Consider the following 17,399-nt stretch of genomic DNA (forward strand, 5'->3'; position numbering starts at 1 on the left):
CAGGATTTGAACCATGGGAAAGCAATTAAATTTTATTATATTTTGTGAAAGTGTTCCTTTTACACAATTCCTATCAAATGATGCTGCAGCTATAGAAGGAAGTCACACTGGATTGTCTTCAAAAACAATTCACAAGGAATCATTTTGGGTCAGAAAGCGAACATCCTTACGATAACGATGTAGACTGTCTCTGTGCAATCCCTTGTCGAAGAAAGAAGCAGCAAAACTGACTTTATTTGGGTGACTCCACGGACACTAAAGATTAAAGATTCCTCCAGCTGTAGTTTCATCCTGGACACAATCCTCCACTGACAGATAACAAGCCATGATAAAGGAAAGCTGGATCTGCCACCTCCTGTGCTGTTTAGTAGCTATGAGATTCCAATTCCCAGGTCAGCACTGAAATCTAACTAGCCCTAAAACATCCGCTGCCATGCAGCTGGGGATAAAAATCTGGCTTGGGAGCATAGCTACTTATTTAGTAATTCCCTTCCCCTTGAGCAAGGTGAATCTCTAAATATCAATGGAAAAGAAAAGAGCAAGCTGGGCAAGTGTCTCCACTCTTTCAGCCATTACTTAGGATGGTGGTAACACTCAACTGAACACTCTAAAGCCAGATATTTGCCCCAAGGCTTTTCCAGCCCCTCTATGCACTGCTTTAGTACTGCAGTGCCTCCAGGAAAAAAAAAGCCCCAAACCACCAAACACAACAGTGGCCAACAGCGGATGCTCAGAGAAAAGTAAGAAACAGGTCAAAAGCAGAGGAGTGATTTTTGCCCTGGTATTGCCTTGTCAACTTCAATTAACCTGCCAGTTAGAGACTTTCTAAGCCAAGGTTGCATCCTCCTCCTTTTAATAACTGTCAATGGACTGTTCTTCAGACAGTGCAGGTATTCTTGTAGTTCTAGAGGTGACAGTATTGTAGTGCAGAAGTTTCAGTGTTTAAACCCTGCCAATATAAATAGAAAGTGCGCCCAAATTACATATTAAAAAGCCCATGCAAGACAGTTATCCAATGCCAGCACAGCAGTTAAGAAACTCTCGAGTTGCACAGCCTATGCTAACTGAAGCAGGGTCAGACCTTATTTATCCACAAACATCATCACAGTCTTTGATTGTAGACTGCATTCTATTTTTTCTATCAGAGCACTGCCTCACACAGTGCCTGGAAATGAGACACATCGGAAAGCGGTATCAGTACTGCACCAGCATCATGAATCTGACATTTCCTAACTTTCCAGTGTTTGACTATGCAGCTATGAAACTATGTTTCTTGATAAAGATTTTTACATGTAATTGTACACTAGCTCTTCTATTGCCTTCTAGGTATTTTCAAGAAAATATTATTAGGTATACCAAATGAACTATTCAGTGAAGCTTCTAGAACATTTTAGCCTATTTATGCCAACTGCACGATAAGCTGAATAATCAAGGCCAATTTTATAATTACCCAAGCTGTTACCATCCTATGGTTTTGGGTTTGGTTTTTTTTTTACATCCTAGAAAAGTGATTAAAATAAAATCCACAAACAGAAGTCTCTGTGACATCCGAACACCTCTGTGACTGTTTTCTACACTGATTTTGGGCATTAACTCATGTTTTGAGTTTTCTGTCTGACCTCCACACATGCTCCCAACAGTCAAGCAGCAGGTTAGGGAAACAACACTTTGGTCTTCTCTGTTGGCTCCCGCTTCCTCATCGTACAACAAACCGTGTTTTCTTTATCCAGTTCTTTTACTGTTGTCCCCCTAGCCTATTGCTTCTCTCTCATTCATGACTGTCATGCCTGCTTCCATCTGCCCAATACCATCTTCTGCAAGCCTATCGACAGACAGTCAAACAAAACTCTCAAGATTCCTTCCACCCTGCTCTTCACACTGAGGAAAGAGTTCCTCCTCCTCAGTATATGCAAAACTAACATTTCAAAGTACTCATTTTCTGCAATTTCTCCAAAACTTCTGCACTGATAGGAGGCCAAGATGCTCAAGTTACTGCTTCTAATGCAGTTACTCCTCCTTTATACTTTCTCTAACTCTGTTTACCCTAATCCATAAGCAAGGTTCACAGTTGTGGCGATGATGTACAAACAGGATCACCATCACTACTGGGCAGCACTTGCACATTTTGTTTCAGTGTGAACACGCAGCCAGCCAGCTAGACTTTATGGATATCAAGTCTAATCTTTTGTACAGGACCACCAGAGAATTTTATCCAGCATTTCCTGCAGTGAACTGGTGACTTGTCTTACGCTGAAACATATCCTTCTAAAACTACCTGTAGTGGCTCTTAAGCACAGAGATTTGGACAGACACTCTAAAATGTATGAAACAAGCTAGAAGGATGAAGCCTCATGAAGTGCAAGCCAGCTCTTCACAGCAGACAGCTGGGTGTGGCAGAGCCCTCCTCCACACATTCCTCTGGTGAAACCTCCTCTTGAGTACCTCAGCAGACAGCACACACACAATATCTCCAAAGTAAATGCTCCATCTCAAGAGAGGATTCCTGGTTTTGGCTGTACCACTATTATCTCTACAGTTAATATAATCTTGCCATTACTTCTGAGTTTCCACGGGTGCTATTCAGCCAGGAGAACTTGGGTCCCCAACACAAGCTTTAAATCTTACCACAAACCCTGGTGTTCCTAAGGGACAAAGGCATTGACAATAAACCCCTGCTGAGCCCAGACACAGCAGAAACGACATATGATTTGTCAGCCCATCTCCCTTACAAACACACATTTGCTCCCCTAGCTTCAGGGCCATCTACCCTAGTGTCTACTCCTTCCAATAGCACAACCTCTTCCCAAATCCCCCCCTTTGATGACTAAGGAATAAGCTCTGAATGAAACCTCACAAAAACGGTAAATGGGAAAAATTAAAGCAGGCTTCCCCTTTGGGTAGCAGTAGCACAGATCCTTGCAGCTTACAGTGCATCACTGTCAACACTGCCTCTCCCCTTGACTTCCCTCTCCTGTAAGACAGCTTGTTTTAAAACAAAGTAAATGTAGCATGGTCAGCCCCTGGTGTTTAAAAATCTTTGAAAGGAAGACTGTGCTGTTATTCTGAGGAACCTTGTATTTACACTGTAAAAAGTGAGGTCTGACCCCTCCTGAAGAGAGGCCTCTCCCTGCTGAACTCACCATGGAGTGGAGCGCAGCTTTACTGCCACAGTTTTAGACTGCAACTAATGCAAATCAGCTGTGAAACAGAAGCTTTTAAAAGACACTACTCATTTTCTACTGAGGTTTTAATTTTATGAATTCAAGGCATCTCAGTGGCAGTTTGCTGAGAACATGCTCTCACTCTCCTTTATTTTCTGGGACTTCAGATGGATTTGCTAACTGTATGCCAAAGTGCGATCCATTATTTCTCAAGTGTAGATTGAAATTTCCCCTTCTCACACATTTCACCACTAAGTACTTAAAGAGTCAAGCTTAAAATTAAACATGCCACTTCCTTTGCAAAATTCATGCACACAGAGCTAACTATTCATGCCAAATAGATATTTATTGCCTCATATTTAATATGTAACACACAAACTGGCATACAATTGAAAGAAATTAAGGCATCTCTTGGAAAAAAATGTGTCTAGATTATCCAGATAGTAACAAGAGTCAAAATGTTTCCAGCATATCAAAACATTTCTAATTAAACATTCAGATTTTATTTGGCCTCAAGCCAGGAGAACAATTCATAAGCAATTAATTTCACAATCATATGCAACATATACAATTAGTCCATTTCAAATCAGCATTGCACAGAAGAAATGCTGCTTTCTATTAATTCATTATTTGACAGCTGATCAGAATGGACTCTACAAAGAAAAAAAATGCTTAGCAGTACCAAAGGTCTTTGGCCCCAAATTTAAGTCTGTACCAAACTCAATACTGCTTTGCAATTCCTTGGCAAACAAAAGTTATCCTAGTTACATAACTGAATTTTCCTTTGTAATGTAAAAAGTATTTTGCGGGTAGATAGATTTGGATATTAAAAAAAATTGAAGAGTGGTCAAATCATTTCCTGCCCAATGACAGTATCCACAGTGGTCTTTGGCCACGGTTTTAACTGTTGTGCAACTTCGTACTTTCATACCAGCTGTCATTTTAGCAGTAATAACTGAAGGGCAAGGCATTGTCTAGGAATTAATGACAAGCTGAGAAGAGATGGCCTGATGTGCAATAAAGGAGTAACACATGCTCATGCAACCGCAGGAAATGCTCTATAAGCTGGCTGCTATTGCACTCCGCATAGCTGACAGTTTTCTATGTCAGCTAATGTGCTGGCACAGTTTTCTCTTTGTATTTTACATAGCTCACTAACTGGTAAGTTTCTTATATTCCAAAGATTTCTCCCCCACCCTTAGCAACAAGCAGCTTCCTCAACTGCCAGTTAAGATGGTAAGCTCTTTGAGGCAGAAGCTGAATATAATCTTTGTGTCTTATGTTCAGTTTCTACCACTGAATAATAATTTCACCAGAAGTCTGAGCAAATCACTGAACTGTTAAATTTTCAGAAAATGTAAACTTAGAAAAAATTGTGCTAAAAAGCACAATATATTCCTAATATCTAGCCCAGGGTGGTGTTTGGGGATTTGGTGCTGTAATTGTACACTTACATGAGGACTGATTAAGAAACAGCATAGACCTTGAAGCAACATTTATTTACCAGCATTAAAAATATTATCACTTTAAAGACAAAAGTCTAATGCACGCTGTTACATCCTCTTCTGATTCATGACACTAAAAATGAGTAGCATTCCCAAATTGGCCACATGCATTTCAAATATCTTTGTTTCATTATAAAACAATCTATAGTACCTTTGTGATATAGTTTCATGTCACTTTTATGAGCTATGGAACTTGCCAATCTCATCTTTTATATGTGTATGTGACCTATTGCATTAGCTATCTGGCTTATAAACCCTTCCACATTTAATTTATTTTCATGCTAGGGAAGCATGAAAATAGATTTCCCCTTCTGGCTTGCTGTAAAAGTTTTTTTTTCTTTACCACTTAATGACCAAAAGCATATTCTATCCTCATTCTTGTTTTAGTGAATTCTCCTCTTGCTCAAGAACAAGAATATAGTTGATAACAGGAGTTAAAGATGAAAAGCTGAATGCCACCCCATTACACCTGCATCATCTGCATTTGTAATGAAAACAAACAGATCTTAAGAGAGCAGAATTTGGCTTCAGAATGAGTTGTTACGTACAACAGCTATCAGGGAGGTGAGGCTGCAGCTTGACATGTGCCAGAGTTACTGCTGGTACCAAAGAAACATGAGAGGAAGCAAACCAGCACCAAATACGCTGGCACTTAGGAAGAAGAACATTTGTCCTAGAGCCCTGTGAGACAAAGTATCTGTCACTCAAGATGTCATTTATTCCTTGGTCATTGGTGTAACACACCTAGGATGGATGCCTATTTGCTGGCTGGACCATGTAACTCATAGATGAGGGGGGCAGTGCGAAGAAATCACATAGGCTGCACAATTTGCTCAGAATTCAGTCTGATCACCCATACCCGCTTGCAGATGACTTCACTATGTTGCTCTGGGAGCTGGTTCTCAATGGAGGCAAACAATACCAAAGTTATGCCATGTATGCACTTGAGCTACTACCATCTTACAATACTAACAAAGAGTAGCTTAAGAAATTTTTTTCCTCACACTTGAAAACGCAAAACAGCAGCACGCGCTCCTGGAGATACCTTTCCTTGATGATCCCATGCATGTCACCCTCTTCAAGATGGCTCTTTCAGCGTGATGCAAAAGACATTTTGTCCTTGAAGTGGGGGCTAAGACTTTGATTCTTAAAGCCTCCGGCCTGAAATTTGATTTATAAAAATATGTAAATAAAAATTTGCCCTTTTCAGCTGGTTTAGCCCATCACTCAGAGTGCCTCCCTGGGTCAGCAACGGGGTGACCAAAAGGACTGACGTGAACTGGGCAGAAGTCTCAGTGGTCCTGGAGCTGGGCAGCACAGAGAGCTGCTTGCTTGCATTAGGGAGACTGAGTGATCAGCTCCCCACCCCCAAGTGCTGTGGCGTGGGAAAGCACTGAGCACACATTCCTTGGTAGCACTCAGCACAGGAAGGCTCCTGGCTTCTCACTCAAACCTTTCACTAGCACTCAGCAAGGTAAATAAACGGTACGATCAGGGAGCTTCAGACTGTTACTCTCATGAGCGAGGAGAAGCAGCGTGGAAATATTTGTTTACAACAGGAAGACACATTTACTCCTGCTCCCTTTGCCTTGGAGTAAGCACCTGTCACTTGCAGAAACTGTTTTTCCTGTTTTCTTTTGCATTAAAGGCTTAGTGAGCTGGCTGAAATGATCTTCCTGGCCTACAAATCTGAAAAGAAGTGACTTCACCTAATACCATAGCATCACCCTAGGGAACATTATCTGAAAGCACTCTGGGCACATTCAGACTCATACACATATGTATGAAGTTCCTCCCAGCCTGTTTTGGTACAACACATTGTTGTGTCACTATTTGCCAGTGTAACATTTTGAAGAGCTGATGCACAAAATTTGCTTGTCTAAATCTCTTGATTGAACAAAGGAGCCATCTTAAAAACTTCAGTCCCAAGTAAGTCAAGAGTTGGCCTTCTCAAACAGCTCAGACCCTTCTAAGCTAACAAGAAGCACATGTGGAAGGTGTGTTCTGGGGCAACAAAAAGCAACAGAAACCTAGACATGAATACACTGATCTTCCAAGGCAGCAAAAGAAAATGCCTGTACTTTTGTCAACAGTGGTGTTACAGCCATCAGTATCTAATCACATAGCAGCTAGTCCAGAGGCAGCATGGCTGCTATTGCCCCAGGAGAGCACAGACTCAGCACTTCAGCCTATCAATGGAGCTGTCTCTAGTACCTACAACTCCTGGTAACTGCAAGCCACAGCTTTACTAAAAAGAGACGACTTCCACTGCTGACAGTGTAGAACAATCTCAAGACAAGATCAGCATGTTCAAGGAGCAAAACAGAAGCCAAAACCTGAACTCCTGTCAGGAGCAGGACAGGTGAAACTTGTAGGAGTGAAGGTGACAAAAAAAAGAAGCTACTTTTTGGGATTTTTTGTGCGTGTGTGTCACATTCAACCCAAGTGTCTTCAGCATGTCCATGAGGCATTCAAGCCACAGAAACCATCTCAGTGTTAGAGATATGTGCTATGACAAAACAGTAGCACTTGAACTCAAAGCAGAGGGTCACCTCTCTGTCTTCAGCTTTCTTAAATAATTTATAGAAAAAAAATGGATTTTACCTTGTTTCCCAGTTTTCAGAACTGTTTATGATGTTATTTGCTCTCAGACTTAAAATCTAACTGGATGTGTGTGTCTACCTTTCACATTGAGGGTTGAGAAGAACCAAGAGAATTGACAGAGACAGTTTTGCAAGGGGGATAGCTACGTGTAATGACACAAAAGGGCATTCTGCCTAGAGGTTTTTAAAAAAGACTCCGAAAAATACCAAAAAGTAAAGTGAGAGACTTGATCTCTCTCCCCTTCCATGGCTTCTACAAGAACTTGGGAAAGTCATGCAGTTCCTCTTTGGTTTTCCAAGCCTTGCAAAATCTCTGAGGGAAGGACAGAGCCAAGGCAGAGCTTTATCCTCATGTGCGTTTGTCTTCCCTCCAGCAAAGCCGCTCCACTTGGAGTGACTTTTTTCCTCCAGCCTCTCAGAGAACTTACGTGCATGTGGTACAGATGGACTAGCACCACTGCTGGGAGAGCTGCTGCAGTTGTACCTGAGCTGCTTTTAAACTAGTGAGTCTGGATATGTATAACCATAGCAGGAAAGGGTGCAGCACATTTAGTCTGCGTAGCTGACAGGCTTCCTGACTCTTCCCACTCACCAGCACCTGAACTGGGCAATTTTAAACTACTTGAGGTATGTTCATTTGTGCTACTGTCACATCCTTGACAAGACTGAAGATATTTGATAAGATAATATAAAGATAAAATAAGATAAATGCAAGAACATTTGCATTCTGATCTCTTGGAAATGTTTTTCTAACATTTGCCTCAGTTCATGCGCTCATGGCAATTCATGCGTAATGCAAGGCACTTTCAGATGCAGGTATGCTGATGTTTAGCAGAAGACAAAATATAATCTTTACTTCTTACTAGTCAAATTAAATAGAAACACCAAAACGAACCCAGAATATGAGGTAAGGTGAGGAATGAAACTGCACCCCCAGGGGACTCAAGGTAAAGGCAGAGAGATAAAGTGATGTTTTAAGGATGTAATCCATTTCTCAGAATATACTCATTATTCCTCTTGTAAGTAAAATGATTGATAAAGCTGAAATGGTTATGCTACAGTTCCTCTCATCTGCTATTGTTTTGTAAGAATTTATCATCACTCTGTGGGATTGCCTGGACAGGTGTTTTTAAATTCAGATTACACAGAGTACATCCAAATTTTAGCAGTACTACTTCAATTCATGTTTAATGATTCAGCAAGTCCCAGGAAAAGAAACAAATAACTTAAAAAAACCCAACACAGTCCACAATATCAGGAACAGTACACAGTGGAGGAAAAAGCACATGAAATACCAGTCAAATAACGAAAACCTACCACATGCAGTTCAGGTTTCTGAACAACAGCACAAAATGCTCAAAGAAATCAAATACCATACTAGAAATTGGCTAAAAGGAATCACAAATGAAATTCCACCATTTACATTTACTTTACTCTTCTTGGCAATTCAGATTTAAATTCTTTCATGAGTTTCTTGGAGTTGGCAGGTCAAAATTCAATCTCCTGAGAGCTGGTGTTTCATACAGTTTCTCAAATGGAATGACAAGAAAATAACTTTATTTTTAGAAATAAAAAGTGTATTTTGGCCTTCCTGGTTGCACAACAAACCAAAATGTTGCAAAGCTACAAGCACAAGGCACTGTCTCTGAAGCCTTAAGAGAATCCAATTGATTATTTTATAATCAGTTACGATTATGACAACAATAAAAGTTACTCTAAACTTACTAAATCCTAGCTCAGTAACCTTGAGGAAAAAACTCCTTTCAGCTCTGCTTTTCTGAACCTTACCTCAGTTGTCTGTAGGTAATTAGTGACATTGGTACTTTGGGTGTTAAAATAGGCAGATGTATCTTAGCAGGTATCAGTCATGTCTTAACATTTAAAAAAAAAATTTCTAGTATCAAGGTATCAGTTGTTTTTTTTTTAAACAAAAACTAGTGGAGAGAATACAGGGCAGTTTAACCACAGAGCAGTTTGTTCAGGACAGCATAAAGCAGAAGTATAATACTAACAGTACTGTTTGCATGAAGTGTAAAACCACCTCTGTCTTGCTTCCATTCAGAATCTTGGAATTCACGCTAACACAACAAACCCAGGTATGCAGTCACAAAATTAATTAAAAAAAAAAAGAAAATACAGTTTCTGCAGAAAGGCAAGCTTATACTGATTATATGCAAAGTTTTGCTAGGGTATGCTAGTGCTAGATTCAGTGTCTAAGCCAGCAATTAATGCCTTGATGAGCAAAACAGACGTAAGAAGACTTACCTCCACACCTATCCTGACTGCCCATACCTAAGCGTTCCATTGCAATTGCAAAAGAGGAATTGGTCTAACATAGGGGTACAGGATTCTGACCTCTCATAGCACATCCTGCAAGGCACTAAGCTGTACTCACCATGCATCTGGTACGTGTACGGTGCTTGTCCAGCAGTTGGGGTACTGAAGCTGGATCCGTAGCTAAGAAACCCACTCTGTCCTGGGGAATGGCTCAGGCTGTCCTCTGTTTTAATGCCTTTCAGGCATATCATAGGAACCAAAAACAGAAAATGAGTGTTTGCCACATGAAGGTGTAAAAAAGCAAGTTTAGGAATTAACCATTTTTCAGCTAGGTTGTAACCTAATAAACTCTGGCTTTCCTATACTTTTCTTCCACTTTTTTTTTTTTTTAATCATTACCTGTATTACCCAGTTATTTTAAGTAATAGGCAAGTAAATCCATCACAAATAATATTTGAGTCGGCTGTATCCATACCTGAATGAACTTTTGGTAAGATGGATAAACAATCATGAATAATATAGTTTTCAAAAACAATTTACGAACAAATAGTTTTGTTTTAGAATTAAACTCATTGACTCATGAACTTTCTGAACAGTTATCAGATTCAATAAATGATTAAAAAGCAAGAGGACCTTCAGCAAAATAACCTCAAGAGTTATCTTTTACTTGGATTAAATTTTCAGCTTTGGTAGCAAAATATTTATTGGCAAGTCATAGAAGAGGGTTATCATCTATTCAGTTAGATACAACATACAGTTGAGGAACAACAGGTAAGCCCTGAAGCCACAAAAATCTTTTCATTACTAAAATCAGGCAATTAAACTGACAATTTACAGGGGCAACAGCAGTAACTGAATTAAACATTGCAAGATGAAACCTTTGCTGGTAGTGAAAGGGGTTGATATTTTATTCTGAGATGCTGCTGAGATGTACAGCTGTATTATTAAAATAAACAGCTGAAAGGTGCGTCTTATTATGAACCCTTTGGGCGTGATCCTTCCCTCTTTTGCATGCCTATTTGCACAAAACAAAAAATGGCCATTAGACACACCCTGAATGCTGGGACTACAACAAAGACCCAGTTGATGTTCTGGCCTCGGATTTACACACTTCCCATGCTGTTGCCATCTTTTAGCGCTTGTAGGCTAAGTTGCTAAAAGACAAGTTGAATTCACATGCCTTTCACCAAACATGCTGTTTTCTACCTTAATGTCTCTTAAAAGCAACAAGTCTGCATTTGCTCAGCTTGGGAATCAATTCTCCCAGATAATGTTTTCTCCAATAAAAATCAGTTCTTGTAGCTTTAGGTGTGAATAGCTGCAATGCAATCTGAGTACAAGTCAGCAACAAGATGACAATGCTGCATTGTGAAACATGGGAAGTTTATTTGGACAGTGCATGAACATGTGTTGGTGCAAGCGTCCGGCTCTATTACTGCTGGGGAAGCAGCGATATTTGCAAGTGTGTGCAGAGAAGCCGCTTTTCCTAACAACCCATTACATCAGCACTCTCATGCAAGCATTCAACCTACCCCAGCTACAATTAATCTTCAGCAAATGGGCCTTTTTGGAAGTCTAAAAATTGTTGTCAGACAGCGAAATAACTTAGCACCAAATTAATTTCCACACAATGTTCTATTTTGTCTAGAAACTGGCCAGAGTTTTATTTTTGTGCCTAAAAACAATACCGCTTCATTGTTCTTGGTTGTCAGCCAGGTGGAGTTTTTCATATGCTGTGTTGAGTATCTTAGAGAGGGTATATGGGCTGGGGGAGGGAAACTGCTGCTCAAGGATGCTAAGAGGTCATCCACAGGATTTATAAGCAGCATATGGGCCTGACACATGTATGCCCTAAAGACTCTAGGCAGTAGCAAATGGCTCTACTTTCACCTGCTCTAACAGGACAACTGTTCAGAGTTTGCCTTGGAAATCAGCCAGCTGATGCAACCACACAAGTAGCTCCAGGAAAGGGTCTCAAAACATTCCTCTCATCATCCTGGTAGAGCTTCAGCTCTGCCAAGCCCATTTCCCTGGCGTTCCAAACTGTTGCACTGAATTTCCCACTTCAGTAAAAACCTTGACAGTGGCCATATAAAAACTTCTTGTTGGGAAGAGATACTGTATTTGCCAAGCAAATAAAGGTTTTTAAGAGCACAAGAGAAAACATCAATAGAGACAGAACTGTGAAGCCATGTTAAAGCTGCAAGACAGCACTCACAGTACCACCTGCGAGTAAGAAGCCCAAAGCTTTCTGTTAAAAAGCTGCACCTAAGCAGAACCAGCATCTCTTTGTTTTTTAGCAGTGGAGAGAACTTCCCAGCTCCCTCAAGAGCTTGGTATTTCCATGCAGAGCTTGAAGACACTCTTAATACTTGGTTTACCAGGCATTCCTCTGTCAGGAGTGTTGGTTTAATTAGCCCCCTGCCTGAATCCCTCAGCTGCTCCTGCCCAGCACCATCTCCCCACAGCTGCTGGCAAGGCTGTGCAGGAAAGCAGGGAACACAGCTGACTGGGGTTAGAAATGTTTACTGCATCTACAGCTAACAACCATCCATTTAAATATAAACCGTCTTCCAAACCAAAAGTATTCTGTATCATTACACCAATGCCTTATTCCCATAGTAATATATAAAAAGTTTTTCTTAAAATAACTTGTATCATTGAAACTCCAGAAAGAATCAAGAAAGGTGCAGTGTAGTTTACCTAAGTATCTTTTTACTGCAAGAGACTGTCTTGGCAGTGAGTCATGGGAGCACTCACCAGCTACTGCTCTCAAGTGGCACATCCTACTGAACCCGAGTTTCTCGTGCTGTCTCATATCTGACTGGCTCCAAACTTACCTAGTTTGGTCATAACCCAGGATATCAAGTTCTGATAGGTAGTTCAAAGTAATCCTAACCTTTTTAACAAGTCAGATTTCTCTCTAAGCCCAAGGAGAGAACATCGCCAAGACAGAAATGACCTGTCACTCTAAAGCTTAAGACTTCAAACATATATTTTCTAGGATCAAAAGGACAATGCCCTCAAAGGTAACATGATGTCAAAGTACTCACTGTAGGAGGGTATGCCATAGGGCTGCCCTGGAGGAGGATAGGCAGTGTATGCAGCAGCCTGCTGGATTCCCGTGCTGTACTGAGTCTGTCCATACGTTGCCATTGTTGGGAAAGATGGGACTGTCACTATATGGGGATAATGTCTATTCAGAACAAGAAAACAGAAGGTCTAAGGCAAGAGTTTCTGTGTATGATCTTCTAGAGCACACGTTGAACACTTCTAGACATTTTGGTAAAGTAATATCCAAAGTATGATGGTGAATATTTTAGGAACTCTGAATTGACTGGGGCAAAAGTTTGTTTTGGTATACAGCTCCTGATATGAGCTATTAGATTAAGCTACCTAAATGCATAGGGAGTTTAAGACTGTGCAAAATATCTGCAAGTTAAAAACACTAAATCAACACTGATTTTTCATGTTTCATTTTGGGTTTGCTAAACGAGCTAGTGTCGTGGGAAACCTCTGACATTTCAACATATTCCTCTGCGGTCACTCATAAACATAACAATATTCAAACTGATAAAGTCTGGATTCCCAGGGGTACTGAAGTACAGCACACGGTACCTGAAACCTTCTTTCACTCCATATCTAACAAGATTAAGAACCAGTTACTTCACTGGGCCAGAGATGTGCAGGGGAACAGGTGGATGGGCTTAAGGCAAATGCTCTTTAAGGTGACAAAGTCTGCACAAAATGGCTGTTCAGCAAAACACGGTTTTTAAATTACAGCACTTGGCACGAGCACTCACTTTGTGGAGTACAGATGGAGAGGACACTGTGGTGCTGCTTTGCTGCTGCCTGGAAAACAAAATTAAAGGGTCTTAGATTTTCATTATGTTTTGTTCTATGGCCAAGCTGATACCACTGTTTTTACCACTGCTGGTTTAAGAAAAACATACAGCAATTAGATGACTTTTAGTGGATCTCTACTAACTGAAGTAGGTAAGAAAATTATTCTCCACTTAATAACAAAGGCATGTTTAGATTTTAACTGAGGGTGATACCGATTGATTGAGCTACCGCTTTCTTCTTCCCATGGGACTGGTATCAATCATGAAGCTGGGCTTTGGTGGGATGACTCACACATTAAAGGCTATAAAAGCAACTACTATGATTACTGAAGTGATTTAAACTCATTGCACTTTTTGCCCTTTTGCTTTTTTTGGTACTCTCCTAGACCATGATTAAATAAAAATAAATATTAAAAATACAACATTGTAAATCTCTTTACTCTTGAATTTTTTTAGTTAACTATAACCTACCTTATTGACCTGCCAGAAATCAAAATATTAAACCAGTAGAAAATGTATCACACAGGTTATACGTGCAGGATGCCTTCCAATGTACCAAAAAGTTGTGTCCTGCAACACTACCAAAGAAAAATGTGCCACCATCTTTATTTAAAGAAAAATTTAAATTTAATTAACTAAAATTTTTAAAAAATCTAAAGTAAAACCTGAAAAGTTGTACTGAAAACATCACCCCATGAGTATTATGCAGGTTGCCTCCATAACGTCATCCAAATTTTGATTCTTGGCTCCTGGCTGGAGCTGTTGGATATTATCACAGCACTGTAAATGCCAAAACCCCCTCGCAATCATCAATAATGACATTAGGCACTGCAGATTCAGCGTCTCTGGTTGCATCAATGAACATACAAGACTAACTGCACACAGCTCTACACAGAGAGAACATCTAGCATCTCCTTGTCCACTGATCACAGCACTGCCACCCTTAACATTCGCTGCTAGCAGCTATAGTGTAATTTGTTACACAGCATAGGAAATATCACCCAGCCTCATGCAGAAGATGATCTCTCAACTGCAGATGCCCATGCCGGGTGGCAAGGGAGATTCCTGCAGTGCCCCTGAGGCCTGCACATTGCTACCGCCAGGCAGGAATCATCAGCAGTGCTGTTCCACGTGTTGACAGGGACACACCCGCAATGCTTTAGTTGGATTGTCTTCCATACAAAGTTGTCCAAAACAGCACCACTGAGTTTGTTCAGCCATTTGTAAGTTCGTGAATTAAACGTTTAAACCATGTTTTATTTAATGAAATATACAAGTACGTATAAAGTCTAATTACATGCAAACAGTCCTATGGGCCTGAGCAACTTGTTATGTCATAAACATAGAAAGAATGTCCAAAAAGATCTGACATGCTCACATATGAAATGTTCATTCTTCCTGATTTAACTCTCTTTTGAAGATGTTCTTTCCTACACAACCCTTTTCCACACCATTTTACATGGCTTTATCATTGTACATTATAACAGGGAGATTACACCAAACTATTTTTAAAAACAGTTCTATTTAATCTGGTAACTTTTAAACCAAATTTCATTTAAAAACGCATTTTTATCTTCGTTCACTTGCTTATGGAAGAACTCATGCATTTCCATTGGAGTTTTAACTAAAAATATTGATTATTAAACATTATAAAAAAGAATAATATAAAATTGTAGGTCTACTATATGTAACAATAATACTGAAAATATTACAGGATTTTAAAAAGAATGTTAATTTGTATAATATTTACTGTATATAATAATCATAGGCATTGTAAATTTCCTAGGAAACATAATACTGAGCTTATTAAGACTGAGCTGAATTTCCTAGAAAACATTAACATTTGACCAAAAGGTAACAACTTCTAAAAAGCACAGTTTTTTGAAAAAGGATGCCCTTTTTTCACAAACTCTGAAATCTTCAGAGATAACTTTACTCAAAATTAGAAAAGTAATATCCATGTACTCCTTTCTCTGTTCTCCAGGATAACTGCAGTGGTTTAATAAGAACTACATACTAGGTTAGAATACATAAAAAATGTGAAAATAAGGGTGTCTGTGCTTAGGTGCTTACTGAACTATTTCCTGAATCCGAGACCAAATGGCATTCTTTTGGTGATGTTCCTGAGTCTCTCAGCTCTCTCCCCAGCAACCTGTCACCCAGACGAGTTACCTGCAAGCTGACTGTGGCCACTTTCCGGCCTCATATTTACCTTTAAGGGTCTCCCAACTGTTTCAGGTGCATTATCAGAGCAGTGTTACTGCAGCAGCATTGCTTGCTTTAAGGAATGTGGCTCTGGTAACACAAGCCACTGATGACTGGGGGCAATGGGTTTCAGAGTGAACTGGCCATGACTGCATTGACACTGCTGCTTGTTACTATTATAAAGAGAAAAACCCAGCTTGGGTACCTCTGTCTGTGCAGCAGCAGACCTCAGAGTCATCTGTCCACAAGCCTATGTGCTGGACTCTAATAAGTTTGTCTTAGCTGGATGCCTGTTCCACCTCCTCATTCTCCCGAGTATGAAGGAGAAACAGAACAAACTTGCCCAATTACAGCCTCTGTGATCAAATACACTTTCATCACCCACTCTTCGCTCTTCCTCCTCCAAAGTGCTTTATTGGGGCACATCCCTCTCATTTCACCCTCCTCCACAAGAAATTCAAGCCTCATGCCCTTTCCAATCCCATCTCTCCTAAGTTGTCCCCCAGTTCTGCCGGAGTTCTCCCTCTAGCTGAGGACACCCCCAGAACACCACAGAAGGGCAAATACCACAGCTACAGCCCCCTTGTGTCCTTTTCCAGGGTCCCCTGCAGACACTACCTGCTCTGTGCACCGAGCTGTTTGCAAAGGACAGCTCAGGTAGGAGGACAGTGTGCCAGGGGAGGGACCATGAAACTTACACAGACCTAATTGCTAACAGAATCACCCTAATCACTGACAGAAACAAAACCATAAGGACTCCTTCTTCATGCAACCCCGATACACCTTAGAAAAGGAAAGCCCAGCAGCAACCCTGCCTTAATTCCTCTACCAGTAAAGAGTGGGTTAACAGTAACCTATTTCCCACTCAACAGGCAGAGGGGTTTAGTTTAAAAAAAATTAATTTAAAAAAACTGACAAAGGACAGTGTTATATGAATGTACACGTTCATCTAAACATACAGATATAGCAAAAAAGACTGTTTCTAAATCCAAAGCTGGGCTTACCTGACTCACCTTCAGTCTCACTATGAAAAATCTGCTTTGACTTACCTGAAAGAAAACAGTTCAGAAAATTAGATTTTTAGATTGTAAAAACAAAAACTATACTATTTCTGTTACACTGCTGCTCCCTGCCAAAAAGGATTGCATTGAAGAAATAGACTTTTTTAGTTTTCATTAATTCATAATGCCTTTTACATCTGAGAAACAGGAAAATTTAAGCGTAAGCTTAATTTCTTTTCAAAAAATATCGTATCTTCAAATTTTTTGTTTTTGAAAGAGGTAACTACAGAGTAAATAAATACATTTGCCAAGAATGCCAAGTGGGAATTTACTGTGTGTCAATATACAATATACTACTGTCATTGCCAAAAAAAGCCAAGTTAAACCTACATGTGTTTCTACCCAAAAGTGCAGGACCACAGGCAAAATATGTGCACTTGAAAATTATATTGATGTAATTGCACAACTCATGATAAGCACCCATGAGAATAACAGGTCAGACATCTACATGGACACCTACACAAATAAGTATTACAACTAGACTTGCTAAAATTAAAACTGTGTGTGTAATACAGAGCATATATTTGTGTGAATTTATTGCATTAAAAGCTCTGGCAGTCTGAGACTTGACAAACACACAAGTATCTTCCTGTTCTTCAAATTAACAAGAAGTATTTTCAAGGTAAAGAGCATAATCTTGGTAGCACAGAGGATCATTCCATAGAAAAATAACCATCATATTTCTGTAAGAAACACACCAACATGAGCTGTCACTAGCAAAGTGGTGTCCAACAGTGTAACT

General features: G+C 40.0%; 1 protein-coding gene across 12 annotated transcripts in view; it reads right to left on the reverse strand.

Annotated features, from left to right (window-relative positions):
• The window catches only part of EYA2 (EYA transcriptional coactivator and phosphatase 2), a 101,217-nt gene that overhangs the window by 41,199 nt on the left and 42,619 nt on the right, over positions 1–17,399 (reverse strand). For 6 of the 12 annotated variants that reach the window (XM_055814372.1, XM_055814371.1, XM_055814373.1 and 3 more), the window contains exons 3-6: positions 16,601–16,645; positions 13,350–13,398; positions 12,600–12,742; positions 9,665–9,781 (exon numbers count right to left, since the gene is read on the reverse strand). In XM_055814372.1, coding sequence (XP_055670347.1) covers positions 9,665–9,781; positions 12,600–12,742; positions 13,350–13,398; positions 16,601–16,645 — 354 coding nt within the window. The remainder of the gene's footprint in view (positions 1–9,664; positions 9,782–12,599; positions 12,743–13,349; positions 13,399–16,600; positions 16,646–17,399) is intronic. The other 6 variants (XM_055814375.1, XM_055814370.1, XM_055814374.1 and 3 more) reach the window with 3 other exon arrangements.

This window comes from Falco peregrinus, chromosome 9 (genome assembly GCF_023634155.1).
Source record: "Falco peregrinus isolate bFalPer1 chromosome 9, bFalPer1.pri, whole genome shotgun sequence".
Taxonomy (NCBI): Eukaryota; Metazoa; Chordata; class Aves; order Falconiformes; family Falconidae; genus Falco; species Falco peregrinus.